At 49.3% G+C, this 17,317-nt stretch overlaps 1 protein-coding gene across 3 annotated transcripts in view; it reads right to left on the reverse strand.

Annotated features, from left to right (window-relative positions):
- DEPDC4 (DEP domain containing 4) overlaps positions 1-17,317 on the reverse strand; it is a 77,737-nt gene that overhangs the window by 34,693 nt on the left and 25,727 nt on the right. For all 3 annotated transcript variants that reach the window (XM_077265577.1, XM_077265579.1, XM_077265578.1), the window contains one exon: positions 15,301-15,691. In XM_077265577.1, the coding sequence (XP_077121692.1) occupies positions 15,301-15,691 (391 nt within the window). The remainder of the gene's footprint in view (positions 1-15,300; positions 15,692-17,317) is intronic.

Genomic DNA, 17,317 nt, shown 5'->3' on the forward strand with positions numbered 1-17,317 from the left:
AATGTATTCAGTACTCCACGTCATGCAATCCACTGAGGTGTAAGCACATATTTGGGAATTTCTAGAGGACATAATATAGAAGTGTAATTGCTTCTACAGAAAAGAGCAAATTCCTCAGTTATAGCATGTAAATGTCATTTCCCGTAATTCAAATATCAATTAAAAGTACCTTTTAAAAAAAGAATTGTCCCATTGAGAATGATAATATATATATATATATATATATATATATATATATATATATATATATATATATATATATATATATATACACACATATATATACACACACACACATACATACATATACACACACACACACACACACACACACACACACACCGTATATATATATATATATATATATATATATATATATATATATATATATATATATATATATATATATTTTATTTTTTTTAAAGTTTTCTTTAAAAATAATATATGTATGTATATATAATTTATTGAAGTGCTTGTCTCTAGATTTTGCAGCTACATACTTATTATGGCCGCCCTTCCTGTGCGGTCCCCGAAAGGCTCCTCTGGCCTTCGTGAAAAGACCAATACTTTCACCCCTTTCCCACTGCAGCTAATTTTTTCATTTTTGGACTTTTGTGTTTTATTCCCCGTTTCCTAAGAGCTCTAACAGTTATTTTTCCATAGACATAGCCTTATGAGGACTTTTTTTTTTTTTTTTTTTACAGGACAAGTTACAGTTTTGAATGACACCAAATAATGTACTGTAAAACAAGAAAAAAATCCAAATGCTGCAAAATCGCTGAGAAAAAAAAAATGCAATTCCTCTATTGTTTTTGGGGCTTCATTTTTAAAGCTGCTCATTTTGCTTCTTTAGGTCGGTACAATTACGGAGACAGCAAACTTGTATGGTTATGTGGTTACTTTAGCTGAGACATTTTTTTTTGTTTGTTTTAAGAAATTGTTAAATGCAAATGCCAGCTATGCATCACGGCCAGAATCTGTTGGCTATAGTACGACGGCAGCTCCTGAGCCCATTCCATGCACCCACACCCAACATGTGAAGTACATGTATGGCGGGTGTCAGGAAGGGTTTAAAGACCTATTATAGTTGGGAGCCCTCTTGTGGATTTTGTTTTGGGGCTCACAAGTATCAATATACGGCCCTGCCGGTTCACAACTGCCATCCTCTTGTATACATGAATTGTAGAGTTTTCGGTTATTCTGCTGGGCCAATCAATGCAATATGAATGGCTGCAGAAAAATACAAGTTATGGCTCTTGGAAGATGGGCTGGAAAATAGGGATTTTTGTGTACTCACCGTAAAATCCTTTTCTCCGAGCCAATCATTGAGGACACAGACCGTGGGTGTATGCTGCTGCCACTAGGAGGCTGCCACTAAGTGATACAAAGAAAGTTAGCTCCTCCCCTGCAGTATACACCCTCCTGCTGGCTCTCAGCTAACCAGTTCGGTGCAAAAGCAGTAGGAGATCCATAACAATATATGAGCGTATAGCATGTCACATTATATATGACAGTATAGCATGTCAATTTATAAAACAAGCACAAGCTAATAATAGGGTGGGAGCTGTGTCCCCCAATAAATGGCTCGGAGAAAAGGATTTTACGGAGTACACAAAAATCCCTATTTCTCCTTCACCTCATTGGGGGACACAGACCGTGGGACATCCCAAAGCAGTCCCTGAGTGGGGACAACATCAGATCAAGCCTTGTGAAACTGCTACTTACAAGTGCGCCACCGCGGCCTGCAGAGTCCAACTGCCCAGACTCACATCTGTGGAAGTCTGGGAATTATAGTGCTTCAAGAATGCATGCTGACTGGACGAACCTGCAAGCTTGCAGGCGTGCTTTGCTGACGCCTGGTGCCTAGAACCCAAGAAACCTCGATAGACAGGGAGATAGGCTGACATCTAACACGGAAGGACTCCTGGATGGTGTAACGAATCCACCAGGCTAACATAGCCGATGAAGAGGTTAAACCCTTTCTGTAACTGTCAGGAAGCCGTCCTCTTACCGTGAGGTAGCCCAAATAAAGTGTCCTACCTTCGGAAGGACGCCGTCCTTGAGACGTACCTACTCAGAGCACTCACCACGTCCAGAATATGGGGAACCCATTCTGTTTTGTGGACTGGTGCCGAAAGAGATGAGGGAAGAAAGATGCCCTCATAACTGTGGGAATACAATACCACCTTGGTAACAAGGGACGGGGATGGCCTGAGGGCAACCTTGTCTTGATGGTAATAAGGGAAAAAAAGTCTGAAAGAACAGAGCGGCTAGCTCCGAAGACTCGTCAGGATGACAAGATCGCAGAGAAAAAAAGGGCGACCTTCCCTGATAGTAAAGTCTGTCCGGATCAAAAGGAGTCTACTGTAAGACTCCCAGGACCATGAAGGTCCCAAAGATCTACCGGTATGCGATAGGGAAAAACCACATGTGAAGACTCACTGGAAGGAAGTCCATATTTGCAGTTTTGTTGCAATAAGATGGAAAAATACTAGTTCAGCAAACGAGAAAAACCTGACATGGTCAGTGCGGATCTCCCAGGATCACTGGGGCCCTTCCTGCTTCTGAAAAGATCTCGGAAGTAGTGGAAAAGGGGTTATGGAAACTGGTACCATGGAAGAACCAGAGCATGCACTGCGGTGGCTTTTGGATCTGGAGGCCGAACTATGAACTTAGAGTACATTGGCGTTCAGTCTGGACGCCATCCGACCTACATCTGGAGTGCTCCAGAGAAGACAGATCTGATGGAAGACTTCCGGGTGAAGTTCCCACTCACATGAGGCGGGACCCTGACGGCGTCTGCTGCCCAGAGTTCTACTCCTGAGATGTGTAGTGCCGAGATCACAGAATGATAGATCGTGGCCCAACAAAGAATGTGAGGTACCTCGGCCATGACGCCTGAGCGTGGGTAGATGATTGACGTATGGCACAGACGTGGGATTGTCCGATTGTATCAGATGAGGTGACCCGCCAGAAGGCAGTGAACCTGCTGTAGAACTAGCCGTACAGTTTGGATCCCCGGAACAATGATTAGGAGAAGAGGACTGGCATCGGTAGTCACTAATAACCACTGAACTGGGAGAAAGGATATCCCCTGGATGAGGAAAGAGATCAGAAACTACCCTCTGAAAGCCTGTTTGACCTGCAGAAAACGAGAGGAGCGAAGGAAACCACTTCCACTGTCGTCACCAATTTTCCTCAGAACCCTCTAGCAAATCGAATGGAATGAGGGGATGAGTGAACAAGTGCGCAAGCTCCCTGTTGAAGGGCCATGGCCTTGTCTCAAGGGAGAATCACCAACCTTCTGGAAGATTCCAGGATCATCTTGTTACGGAACCCCTCAGCACCCAGATTATGTTGTGCAGTTATATATGTATAATAGTTTCCATGTGAGAGGCATGTCCCTAATGCATCAGCCCACAGGCTGCGCCCCTGGGCAGAGCGGACAAGATATCCCCCTTCTGACCTCTCCCACCTTTGTAAGTCCCACAGTAAATATCGGCAGGCTCCGGCCCCCTGCGTCTATTGTAATGTATGTCTGGCCTTCCGCTTTTCAATAGGCCTGCCCTCTGTACCTGTGTGATATATATTCTGTGTCCTGTGAGTAAAGGGTTGTCATACTGGAAATACGTGGAGAAGCAGTGATATTTTATATGCGCCCATGTAATCAAGGAATTCCAGCCAGCGTCCTTCATTCAGACTCCAGCTAAAGCAGAGTGGACCTCCTGAAACACGGGGTGGTTCCAAAGAGGTACTCCAGCACGGTAGACCCCGTTACAATCCTCAAAAAGGATATCTGCTGGGCTGAGGAAAAACTTGTCTAAGTTTAGCTGCCAGCCCAGGAGAGAGAGGGTATCGCAAGAGATATAGACGACTCAGTGCAGGGCTGGAAGAGCGGCTAGAAAGTCGACCAGATAGGGCAGGACGACCACGCCTCTAGGGTGCAAGAGGAACATGACAGCGGCCATGACCCTTGCGAACACTCTGGGTACGGTAGCAAGGCCGAAGGACAAGGTCGTGATTTGAAAATGCTGTTTGCGAAAGGGAAAGCGAACAAATTTTTGAAGAGGGGAAAACATAGGAATGTGTAGGTAAGCATCCCGAATGTCGGTGGATGCCAGAAACTCCACCTTTTTCCGTTGAAGTAATGGCTGAGCGGAGGAACTCCATCCAAAGAAGGGGGACCTTGTTAAGCTTGGTAGAAGTTTAAGGTTCAGGGTCGGTCTTACTTTTTGGTCCCCTTTTTGGAAACAATATCCCTTAGATCTAGACCGTACTGGACAACTGATCCACTGCTGGTTGGGTCTATAGGAAACATGCGAACCTTTGTTCCTGCGTGGGGAACACTCCCATCTTCACTCCCTTACCAGAGTGATCGGTCGGTGAGATGTCAGAGGCCTTTTGAACACAGAGTACGCTTCCATTCTCTGAGCTATAATGTCCTTCTGAGTGTAATGGCATTTGCTGCTGACAGCGCCACGCAAGTAGACTCATCCGAGTCAGCTAGTCTCCTCGCTCTAGAAATTTGATTGACTAGCTGTACCGTCTTCGGGAAAAGTTTACTGTTGGAAATCAAAATAGTTAAGGTCTCTGACCAGGAGACCATTGCTCTAGCAACACATGCGGCGGCTAAGGAAGGGTACAGCGCTGAACCGGAGGCCGCAAGACGGAACGAACCAGATTATCTGACAGTCCGTTGTATTCTTAATTGATGACCCATCAGGCAGGGATACTGGTAGGTATACCAAAGGAGATTCTACCCGGTTAATATGCCAAGTGGCAGAATGCGCAGCTGCATGCAGAAGGTCAGGAAAAGCCGTCTCTTACTATCGCTGCTCTCTTTTGATGGTGCAGAGTTGAAATGATGAACCCTTGATCCACCATCCTCTTAACATGGAAGTGGAGAGGGATCGTCCGCCTTCTTGCATCATCTGCTAAATAGTGGAGATGCAGAGGGGGGTGTTCGGACGCCAAAAAGGGTGCCTCTGTACATCCACAGAGTTCAGGCCACCGGGTGGACAGGGCTGGTTGTCCGGCGTTAGGCCTGGCTGTAGAAGAGGATACATGGAGGCGACACTCCATGTGCTCGTCTATTGATGGCGTGGGGAGATTGGTGCCCTTTAAAAGGACTTGTCGTCCTTAAGAATCAGACCAGGCATGGCATCTCACGTCTTATGTGGGTATATGTGGAGGACAAACCCCACGTGTTTGCATATTGGCTGAAATAGGATACCGCGCTTGCAGAGGTTTCTGTCCAGTGGATCGCTTATCCGGATGCTCCCTGTCTGGGTGAATGACAAATGCTCCGAGAGGGAGTTTAGTTTTCTCACGAGGGACACTGCGTGATCTAGAGTAGAACCGAAGTCCTCGTCAATCTACAGAGATTGATTGATGATATAAATTGGCGAATCCAACTTTTCTGAAGTTCTGGTGAGTCCAGAACCAAGGCAATATCCGATCCATATTCAGAGACTTGTCCTCAGCAAATCATTGGTGAGGGATCAGGAAATGAAATTTCCCTTTTCTAGTCGCCTGTACGTTTCTAGAAAACATGTGGCTCCTGCTAGCCGACGGCTTGCATGAAGGAAAGGGACCATCTATATTGGTCCTGCGAGCACTCCGAGCCACAGAGGGTTCAGGGAGGGATTCAATCTCTTGGTCAGAGAATCCATGAGTTGCGGCAGTGACGAAGCCAACTCTGGGAACTAGGTACTCTGGGATAAGTTGGGATCGGCGGAGGGCTCCTGAGCTCATTTAGGGTGACTGGCTTCAGACTGGTCATGTGCCTTTAAGACAAGGGAATATTGGTCATGAGCCTTTAAGACCAGGTAATACTGGTTATGTGCCCTTAAGACCAGGGAATGCTGGTCCTGTGCCTTTAAGACCAGGGAATGCTGGTCACGCGCCTTTGAGACCAGGGAATACTGGTCACATGCCTTTAAGACAAGGGAATGCTGGTCCTGTGCCTTTAAGACCAGGGAATGCTGGTCCTGTGCCTTTAAGACCAGGGAATGATGGTCCTGTGCATTTAGGACCAGGGAATATGGGTCATGTGCCTTTAAGACTAGGGAATACTGGTCATGTGTAATAGAGTGCAGGGTAGAGTATGTCACCACGGAACAGACAGACCAACTGTTGAGGGGGGCTTATTAACAGGGGCAATATTCTCCTCGCAGGGAGAAAACAGTAGAATATAAACTGATGAAATAACGGTGCAAAATATATGGGAAGCAGTATAAGGTCCCAGACAGTCAAACAGTATAACAGTAGTAAACGGAATCTCTTGGGAAAACACTTATCAGTCTGATGAGGACTTGCTTGTAGGGTCGTCTTCTCCAACGTAGCCGTCGAGAAACAGCGGCACTTGTCGTCCCTCTGTTATCCATGGGCTGTGTAGTCTCTAGGAACCCACAATCTGGGGTTTAAGGGGTTACTGTGGTGAGCAGAGGGGATGCTAGGCAAACGGGGTCGCCTGTGCTCTGAGTCTTTTGCTGCAACAGTGCAGCCTATCCCGGGAGAACGATGCTCAGTCTATTATTGGGTCTCCCAACAGGAATCAGGGCCTCTGCACTACTACCGTGGGTACTAGGGGTCACTGTCTCTGCACGGGCGTCAGGGCGCATCTCTCCAGTCACAGCAGAGTCCGCTTTCACGTTCTCACAAGATGCAGTCTTTCTGGACAATCTCCCGGTCCTCCGACCGGGAGCTCTCTCTCTCTTCCCCGGAGCGCAGCTGCGTGCTGTTCTGTCCGCTGTATCCGCTGCTCTCCCAGCTGCGCCCGCTGCTCTCTCCACTGCACACGCTGCTCTAGCCCTGGAACGTGCGCCTTTTTCACCTCTCAGCCCGGCTTCCTTCCTGTCCCGGTCTCTAAGTCAGCCCCCAGGGAAACCTGCTGCACATCTAAGTGGTTCCAGGCCCGGAGCAGTGAAAGTAACCCCCTTACATTCCCCCCTCTTTTTCCTCGCCATTCCATGGGCGAGAGTTCCCGAAGTTCCTGTTGGCAATCTTCCAGTCCTTGCACAATATCTGCTGCCAGATGACCTCGTCCTGATTGTAGCGAATGGGGGGGGGGGACACCAGCCATTGAACGTTCAGAGCGTCTCAAATCAGCAGAGGCGGTGATGTCAACTGCTGTAGGAGGAGTGGGGGTTGAGGTCTCCTCTGATACGTTGGTAATTCCAGGCACCAGCTCTGTTTCTGGGTTCCCTGGGAGAAATTGGGTGTCTTCCTCATCTTCGACATCAACATTGATCACTGGCGCAGCCGGTGAGGGCGCTGGGGCCAATTGAACCGATTCAGGATCTCGAGACAAACATGGACGCAACATATTCCTGTGCAGTCTGCGAGTGGGGGTCCCCTCTTCCGTTTCGGGCTGAACCTCATAAACGGGACTCCCGATGCAGAGCCGCCGCTTCACTCGGTACGGCCTCTTCTCCCACCGGTACCCCAATTTGTTGTGTGGGCGCTTTTCCCTCACTAAGACTTGTTCTCCAGGCCGCAGGGCTGTCCCCCTTTGAGGAGCTACCTGGGGGTGTTCCAATTCTTGTAGACGGTTCTGCACTAGCCGTTGAATGGTCCGCAGCCAACGACGGTGTTCTTGAACCCAGGAGTACACCCCCGTCTGTGGGTAGTCCTCCTCAGGCTCCAGCTCTGCCAGCCCCTTCCCGGGTCGGCCGAAGAACAAAGAGTAGGGAGTGAATCCGGTGGTGCTGTGTTTCCAATTGTTATACGCCCATACCAATTCAGGGACGGACTCAGTCCACCTCACCTTCTGGTCCTCTTCCAGGGGCCTCAGCATTTGAATCAGAGTGCAGTTAAATCTTTCACAAGCCCCGTTCCCCTGTGGATGGTAAGGGGTGGTCCGTGACTTATCGATCTTGTACAGCTGATGCAACTCCTCCATCACTCTTCTGAGGAAACAGGCCCCCTGATCAAAATGGATGCGCTTAGGACACCCGTACACCTGTATGAAGTGCTTGCAGATTGCGTGAGCAGCAGACTCGGCAGTCTGGTCACGTGTGGGCGTCACTACGGCAAATTTAGTAAAGTGGTCTATCATCACTAAACAATGCTCATAGCCTTAGTGCGCTGGTCCAATTGTCAAGTAATCTATGGCCAGGAGGTCCTTGGGGCTAGAAGACCTCAGCGTCTCTGTGGGAGCTCGTTGTTCTGGTGGTTTGACCAGCTCACAGCTCCTGCATTGCTGGCATACTTTCTCCACAATGTTCCTCAGGTGGGGATGATAAAATAGGCGCTGCAACCACTGGAAAGTTTTTTCCGGCCCATGGTGTGCTCCCTTCTCATGCGCTTCTTTAGCCACCTGATCTATCAGGAATGAGGGAATAACCGTCTGCCATACAGGACCGAGTTCTGTTTGCAGGAATACCTTCCGGTACAGGATACCATCCCGCAACTGGAGCCTCTCCCACTGACGTAACATCTTCAGCACTACAGATGACATGGATCTCCTCTCGTGACAATTGGGCATTTGTTCAGACACGACCCACCGCCTCAACTGAGCTAGTTCCTGATCTTCTTGCTGCACTCGGACCCACTCGTCGCGGGGCTGCTCCAACAAACTCACACAGGCCTCTTCCTGTTCAATTTCCCGAGCCGCTGCCATCGTCCTGGCAGTCTCTCCAAAACCTGGAACTTCCACATCCTCCAGTTCTTCATCCTGGCTGGGTGTTGGTTTGCGATAGTTCACTCGAGAAATGGCATCTGCATGAACATTCTCGGCTCCTCTTTTATACGAAATTCTGTATCGAAACTTGGCCTTTCGGGCTACCCAACGTTGTTCTAGGGCCCCTAACTTGGCAGTCTCGAGATGGGCCACCGGATTATTATCGGTGCGTACATGAACTTCTGAGCCAGCCAGATATTCCGCGAACTTCTCAGTCATTGCCCACACCAGCGCCAACAACTCCAGCTTAAATGAACTGTAGTTTTCTGGATTCCTTTCCGAGTCATGCAAAGACCGACTGGCGTATACGATGACATGCTCTTTTCCGTTCCTGCATCTACGATAGTACTGCCCCGAGGCCCTGCAGGCTCCCATCAGTGTGCAAGATGAATGACTGCGTGAAGTCGGCGTAGGCCAGCACAAGGGCCTCCGTCAGAGCCTTCTTCAGAGCTAAGAATGCCTCTTCCTGACACTGCCTCTTCCTGACACTGCCTCTTCCTGACACTGCCTCTTCCTGACACTGCCTCTTCCTGACACTGCCTCTTCCTGACACTGCCTCTTCCTGACACTGCCTCTTCCTGACACTGCCTCTTCCTGACACTGCCTCTTCCTGACACTGCCTCTTCCTGACACTGCCTCTTCCTGACACTGCCTCTTCCTGACACTGCCTCTTCCTGACACTGCCTCTTCCTGACACTGCCTCTTCCTGACACTGCCTCTTCCTGACACTGCCTCTTCCTGACACTGCCTCTTCCTGACACTGCCTCTTCCTGACACTGCCTCTTCCTGACACTTCCCCCCACTGTATGTTCCTGTTTTTGGCGCAAGAGGGCACTCCCCTCAACAACTCCTGGAGTGGTTTAGCAAGGCGAGCAGTCTTTTACGAAGCGTCTGAAGTATCCTGTGAGTCCCAGGAACGCACGCACATCCTTGACAGTTTTTGGAGTTGGCCACTCTTGCACCGCAGCGATCGTCCCCTGGGAAGGCCTAACCCCCTCAGTGGAGACAATGTGCCCCAAGTATTCAATCTCAGTCCGGAAGAGGTGACATTTCTGAGGTTTCACTTTCATGCCGTACTTCTGTAGCCAACTCAGAACTTGCCCCAGTCTCTGCAGATGCTCCTCAAAGGTGGGGGGCAAAGACGATGATATCATCCAAGTAAATCAAAGTAGCTTCAAAGTTCAAGTCTCCCAGACATCTCTCCGTGAGTCGCTGAAAAGTTCCAGGGGCATTGGCTAGGCCAAAGAGCATTCGGTCGAACTCATACAGTCCCATCGGAAGGATGAAAGCCGTCTTGGCTCGGTCTCGCTTGGACATGGGCACCTGCCAGTAGCCGCTGGCCAAGTTTGACGTGGAGAAATACCTGGCATTCCCTAGTGCCGACAGGGAATCCTCTATCCTGGGCAGTGGGTATGAGTCCCGCACAGTGCAAGCGTTGAGCCGGCGATAGTCCACACAGAACCGCAAGGACCCGTCCTTCTTCCTCACCTAGACTATAGGGACAGCCCACGGGCTCTGACTCTCACGTATGACTCCCTTCTTCAACATATGTGACAGAATTCCCTTCATCTCCTGGTACATCTGTGGGGGTATGTGGCGGTACTGTTGCCGGATTGGGGCCGCATCCCCGGTGGGTATCTCGTGGGTGATGGCCGTGGTATGCCCAAAGTCGTCTTCTTCTCTGGCGAACAACCTCCCGATATTTCTCCAATAAGGCTTCCACCTTAGGTACTTGCTGTGGGGTAAGTTCTGAGAGCTCCGCCTTCATGCGTTCCAATATCTGTCGCCCTTCTTGCAGCAGTCTGGGGTCCGGAGCTGCCTCCGCTTTGACGGTCACCAGCCATGGATCTTCTGGCCTAGCGGTCAGCTGCACCATTTCCGATGGGACCAGCTCGTCTGGGAGGCCCAGGACCTGGGCACTTCACTCCTGGGTGGTAAAGTTGCATCTGTCTCCCCCAAATTCATGCAGCGCACAAGGACAGTACCGTCCTGCACGGTAGCCAGGGACCGCGCGACCAATATTCCTGACGGCAGCTGGTCGACTCTGCTGGGCTCAATCTGGACTTCCACCCCTTCCAGCGGGATACCAGTTCGTATAGGCAGGGGAAGGACCGTCTGTCCAAGGGGCAACACTCGATTGACAGAGGCGGGGACGATGACTTTGCCGAGTTCCTTTCCGTCGCTGTATGCTTTCCAGACCTGTCCGTATCAGCTGTTGAAAAACCCTTTTCTGGGGTGTTTGGTCGCTCCATTGTAGGAACTGTTCCGGGGACTCGTTGAAAAGAAGGCTCCCGAGGTCTTTTAACACATTCATGCCAAGGGTCACGGTATGGTCTTTAGCTACTTTTCCATCCACCAATACTACTCCTCTTCTCCCGACATCTTTACCGCAGACCTCTATGTTCATCCATACCACCCCTGCGACTGGGATTGGCAAGTGATTGGCCGCCATAAGTTTGATCACAGGGCCCCATTCGGGCCGTAGCGCCTCCGTGAAGTGACGGCAGAAATATCCCTCAGGCATGGTGATCACTTGTGAGCCTGTGTCCACCAGGCACCGCACTGCTCTTCCATTGATTTCTGCCCAGACCAGGGGGCACCTGCAAACAAGGCTGGGGGGACTTTTACTACTCCTCTTCTGCTCTCCACGCTCCGAGCGGCGTCCCTCGAGCTCGGAGCCACCTAGTTTAAAGGAGGGCGCAGGGATGGTCGGCTCCGGTGGGGACACCACCAGGCGATGTGGCCGGGCTCTCCACAGGTGTAGCATGTAAGAGGGCTTCTCCTCCTGGTAGCTTCACCCTCCTTTCAGGGGGCAGCTTCTCTGCCTGGCACCAAAGGGCCGGGCGCTACTGCCAGAGTTATTCTCGAGGCCGCCATTTCTTCACGGACCTGCTTAATCTCCATTCTCAGGCCCTCCACCCATTGAGGGATATTGACTGCGGTGGTGGTTACCTCCCCGCTCCGTACCCTCCCCACTGGCCCTGTCACTCCCTGTTCTTGTTCTCGCACACGTGCCTCACTGCCAACTTCCGAGAAAGTCATGTCTGGCTTCACCTGCATGTGCTCTCGTAGTGCCTGTTTCATCATTGTGTCACGCAATCCGGTCACCAGCTGATCCCTGAGCACCACATTAACTGGCCCTACACCTACACCTACACCGTCTTTCCGTCTAATAGCAGTGTGAAGCTCTTGTAGGGTATTCATAAATTGGGTCACGGTCTCGCCCTCTCTTTGTACCCGGTGAAACAGTCGCATGCGAAGTTCCCCTACGTCAGTGGGGTCACCATGTGTCTCCTCCAGTATGTGCAGCACTTTGTCTAGGGTCTCTCTCTCCAGGGGGACCTATGCATGACAGAATCCAGGGCCATCAATGCAATTTTTGCCTCCAGGGCTGGTGTCATGGGGTGCATCAGCATCATTCCCTGGATACGCTCCGTCCAACTCCACAGCATCACATTGCTCCCAGTGAATCTTGGCAAATTATTCAACATGGCTCCCAGGGAAATGCTAGACCTGGGAGCTTCCCCATCTGCTTGGTCTGCCCTTTCCGCGCTATCGTGTGACATCCTGCCGACTACGCCAAGTGTAATAGAGTGCAGGGTAGAGTATGTCACCACGGAACAGACAAACCAACTGTTGAGGGGGGTTTATTAACAGGGGCAATATTCTCCTCGCAGGGAGAAAACAGTAGAATATAAACTGATGAAATAATGGTGCAAAATATATGGGAAGCAGTATAACAGAAGTAAACGGAAGTTCTTAGAAAAAACACTCATCAGTCTGATGAGGACTTGCTTGTAGGGTCGTCTTCTCCTACGTAGGCGCCAAGAAACAGCGGCACTTGTCATCCCTCTGTTATCCGTGGGCTGTGTAGTCTCTAGGAACCCGAAGCCTGGGGTTTAAGGGGTTACTGTGGTGAGCAGAGGGGATGCTAGGCAAACAGGGTCCCCTGTGCTTTGAGTCTTGCTTCAAAACTGCAGCCTATCCCGGGAGAGCGATGCTCAGTCTATTATTGGGTCTCCCAACAGGAATCAGGGCCTCTGCACTACTACCGTGGGTACTAGGGGTCACTGTCTCTGCACGGGCGTCAGGGCGCACCTCTCCAGTCACAGCAGAGTCCGCTTTCACGTTTTCACAAGATGCAGTCTTTCTGGACAATCTCCCTGTCTCAGTCCTCCGACCGGGAGCTCTCTCTCTCTTCCCCGGAGCGCAGCTGCGTGATGTTCTGTCCGCTGTATCCGCTGCTCTCCCCGCTGCGTCCGCTGCTCTCTCGCCAGTACATGCTGCTCTAGCCCTGGAACGCGCGCCTTTTTCACCTCTCAGCCCGGCTTCCTTCCTGTCCCGGTCTCTAAGTCAGCCCCCAGGGAAACCTGCTGCACAGCTAAGTGGTTCCAGGCAAGGAGCATGGAAAGTAACCCACTTACACATGTACCTTTAAGATAAGGCAGGAGATACTGGTCATGTGCCTTTAAGCACAGGGGGAAGATGCAGGGGAAGAGAGCAGTACTTTCTTACCCGGTTGCAGAGTCGTTGTGCCCCTTTAATGCAAAACAGTCGCCCCTGTGTGTGCCAGAAGGGTTGACCAAGATGGCCACCAGGAATTGCAGAGTTCGTAAAGTCTCGCAGAGAGCGACAGGCGCCAATTCGGTGGGCGGAGCCACAGACGCGATGTGGGTGGAGCCTCGTGACTTGCACGAATAGGCCCAAGCCAGGGCCTAAATTTCTACAGCCGGCGTGAGCAATACCAGGGGTAGAATAGAGGGGCGTTGCCGAGAGAAGCGATCGCTCCCATGCCAGGGAAGAAGTGCCAGAAAAGGTGGGCGGAGCCGCCTTAGCGCGCCATAGTGCGGGCGCGGCTTCCGGGATGCGGCCTACACCTTGGCCCGAAGCCGGGGGCTAAATTTTTGCAGCCAGCCGGACCGTTACCTCAGGGAGGGGGGCCACAGGGAAACTGAGGCTGCCTGTCAGCATGTGAATATCCCACTGCAGGGGCCCATCGCTGACTCGATCCACTCACCATCGGTGCGCGTCCCGGCATGGAGCCGCCGCAGATGACTGGGTTTCAGCGCCGAGGAAAGCGCACGCACTCTATTGTTCTGCTGCAGGTCAGGTATTGCAGCGTGGACGGTGCAGGGATAGAGGAATAAACCTCAATCCACCATCCCTTTGTTAGGGAGATGGAGAGGAACCGTCCGCCTCCTTATGCCATCCTTTTTAACAGTGGTGGGACTGTGGGGGCTGCTCGAGCGCCCAAGAGAAGGGCCTCTGTACATCCATGGGGTTCAGCTCCCGGGTGGACAGGGCCAGTTGTCCGGCATTAGGCCTGGCTGGGGAAGAGGATACGTGGAGGCGACACTACATGTACTCGTCTGTTGATGGTGCGGGAGATCGGTGCCCTTGAAGGGACCCGTCACCCCTAAGAATCAGCTCAGGCGTGGCAAGTCGCAGGAGGAGGTACATGGAGGCGACACTCTTCGTGCTCGCCTGTTGATGGTTCGGGGAGATCGGAGCCTTGAAAGGATCCGTCGCGCCTTCGTTGTAGAAAGTAAAATCAAAAATGTAAAAAGGTAAAAATAAAATAATAAAGAGTTTTGGGTCTGAATAGCAGACCCGTCCATGTGCCTCCTACGGACACTAAGCAAGAACTGGTTAGCTGAGAGCCAGCAGGAGGGTGTATACTGCAGAGGAGGAGATCACTTTCTTTTTATCACTTAGTGTCAGCCTCCTAGTGGCAGCAGCATACACCCACGGTCTGTGGCCCCCAATGAGGCGAAGGAGAAAAAACAAAAAATGCAACACTGGACACTTTAGGTTGATGATTTAAGGAACAAATCCTACGATAACACCATAACAAGTATGTAACAGCAATGTCTAGACACAGGAGCACTGAATGAGGTTCTGTACCATTTGGGCTATTTGTCGGAGTTATATGCTTCATCAACAGTATTCACTGGATTTCACTAATGTCATTAAATTAAAAAAAATCTGTTCAATATGTATTTCTGCTATAGCCCAAGATATAAGAACGTGAGGTCTGCTGTGACTTTCTATAAAGCGAAAAAAAAACAAACATGCCAACGTATATCAGCCAAATCCAGCTCATAGTATAAAAGAGCACTGTCTTACGAATAGATGCATTTGGCTTTGTTCAGAGCGTGTGCCACAACCTTTACTGGTTTACCTGTTTGTCAAATGCAATGTGAACAAAGCCTTAGCATCCGGTATCAAAGGCAAAATCCGTGTATATACTAGAAGAACAGCTCTTACGGGAAATAGAGATCAAAAGTTAAAAATGGAAGTCAGCACTACTCACTCCGTATTATCCAGAAAACCAATATAAGAACGGTTTCTGACATATGTGATACTCAGAGCAGACTTTCAAAGTGTAGTAAAAATTACATCTGAAAAGAAAAATACGAATGCACCGCACTCACCAAACCTTTGTAGGAAAAAAAGACACATTAGCCGGGACAAGGGATGTGATACCAGCTGTCAGTCCACGACTGTGTCAATCTCAGAATACATGTGTCTCCATGCCCAATAAACATATGGACTGGATTTGCTTTTATCATAGAATTTATGGGAATCATGAAGAGCAGCAAGAAACAAGCGCCTACCTTGAGCGCCTCCGCTCTCTACCAAAGCTCTTCTCACTTGGGGAGCATTCGGCAGCACCTCTGGATTCTACAAATCTATAGAAATGACTGTTACTGTCCTCAAACACATGCTCCACTTCACTCTTAAAGAGTTTGGCACCAACAGGTTCAAAGACTTTGTGGTCCATGAGGGCCTGGCACAGCTGCACCCCTTTAGTACGTGAAATATCGTAGCTGCTTAAATACATATTCTGCATCAGGTGGCAAAGGACAACATCCACAGCATCCGAGCCGATAAAGCAGTTGGGATACGTCCGCAGGTGTTGCCGTCTGTTCTTCACTTCTACTTGGATTTTCAGGGCCTGGATAATGCTGTTCCACAAATGTGTTGCCTGGAAGGGTCCAGTATAGCCTGTAATAACACAACAGGACAAACAAAAAATAAAATAAAATATATAAAGTATGATAACCATAATACACTGAATAATTATGAAAACTAATTCATTTTTCCTTCTGACTCCACATACACCTACGTGCTGGGCTTTGCCAATATGGAGGCAGCAACTCATCTTATTCAGGACAAAGGATCCTTCTTCTACCCAACATCTGCTGAACAACCAATATACAGTAGATGGACAGCCGACTCGGCAGAAACGGGGACTGACAGGGTGACCTTAGTCATTGGACACAGCACCATCCCTGGCACTGAACCATTCAGGCCTTGTCACCTGGCATCACTACATTCAGTAGAAAACTTTTACATTTTAGGTCCAAACGAGCCATTGGTAGAGGCCTAAAAACCCATAAGAAGGACTATGGCATCCTCATACTCTGAGCATAACTAAGTGGGACATTGATGCAACTGAACCCACACTTTGGGGTATAAAAGTTCTTTGTCCAGTACGAGGAGACCTGAAACATGTATGATATCTGATTAGTCGCTTTCCCTGATCACACTGCAGCCAAGGAGCTCATGCCAGTTATATACATCGGCACTAATGGGTTTCCCAATCCTGTGCTATCAATTAGAGAAGTGTCCACAGAATAAGTGATTCCTGTGGGGTCCCACTAATCAGGACATTGCACATGCTCCCTTCACACTCCCCTGTATTGCAGTCATGCAGTGCAGAAGACCCACCTTTCTAGTGATCAGTGGGGTCTCCACAACCAGACATTGATCACCATTCTGTTTATAGGGGATACATATCTATCTAGGGAAATCCTTGGAAAATTCAGTAACGAAAATAGGATGTAAAATAAGTGAGAAAGTTTTCATATCCTGTTAACTTTTCCATATTTTTTCCCGTTATACCCACAAACTTTAATATATTTTTTTTGGATTTTATGTGATAAACAAACACAAAGAAGCACGTATTGGTCGAGTGTAATAGAAACGATACATGGTTTTCTAAATATTTTAAAAATTTTAATCTGAACATTGTGACCTGCATTTGTATTCAACACCTTCTTCCACATAATAGCTGTGTCTACTACATGGCATGTGGAAAGAGCTCTGGTCAGATAAGACCAAAGTAGAACTTTTTGGGCTAAATGCAAAACTCTGTGTGTGGCGTAAAACTAACACTGCAAATCACCCTGAAAACACCATCCCCACAGTCAAACACGGTGGTGGTAGCATCACGCTGAGATGGGAAGATGGATGGCACTAAATACAGGGCAGTCCTGGAGGAAAACCTGTTAGAGGCTACAAAAGACTTGATCCTGGGGTGTACTGTAGGTTCACTCTCCAGCAGGACAATGACCCTACACAAGAGTCATACCCCAAAAGATTTGCAGCAGTAATTGCAGTGAAGGTGGTCCTACAAAGTATTAACTCAGGGGGGCTGAGTACAAATGCATATCAATTTTCAGACTTATATTTTTTAAATATTCAGAAAACCATGTATCCTTTCCTTTTCAGCTCATGAATACTTGCTACTTTGTGTTGGTATATCACACAGAAAAACAAAAGACATTTACATTTGTGGGTGTAACGTGAAGAATATGTGGGAAAGTTGACAGGGTATGAATACTTTAT

This window comes from Ranitomeya variabilis, chromosome 5 (assembly GCF_051348905.1).
Source record: "Ranitomeya variabilis isolate aRanVar5 chromosome 5, aRanVar5.hap1, whole genome shotgun sequence".
NCBI classification, from domain to species: domain Eukaryota; kingdom Metazoa; phylum Chordata; class Amphibia; order Anura; family Dendrobatidae; genus Ranitomeya; species Ranitomeya variabilis.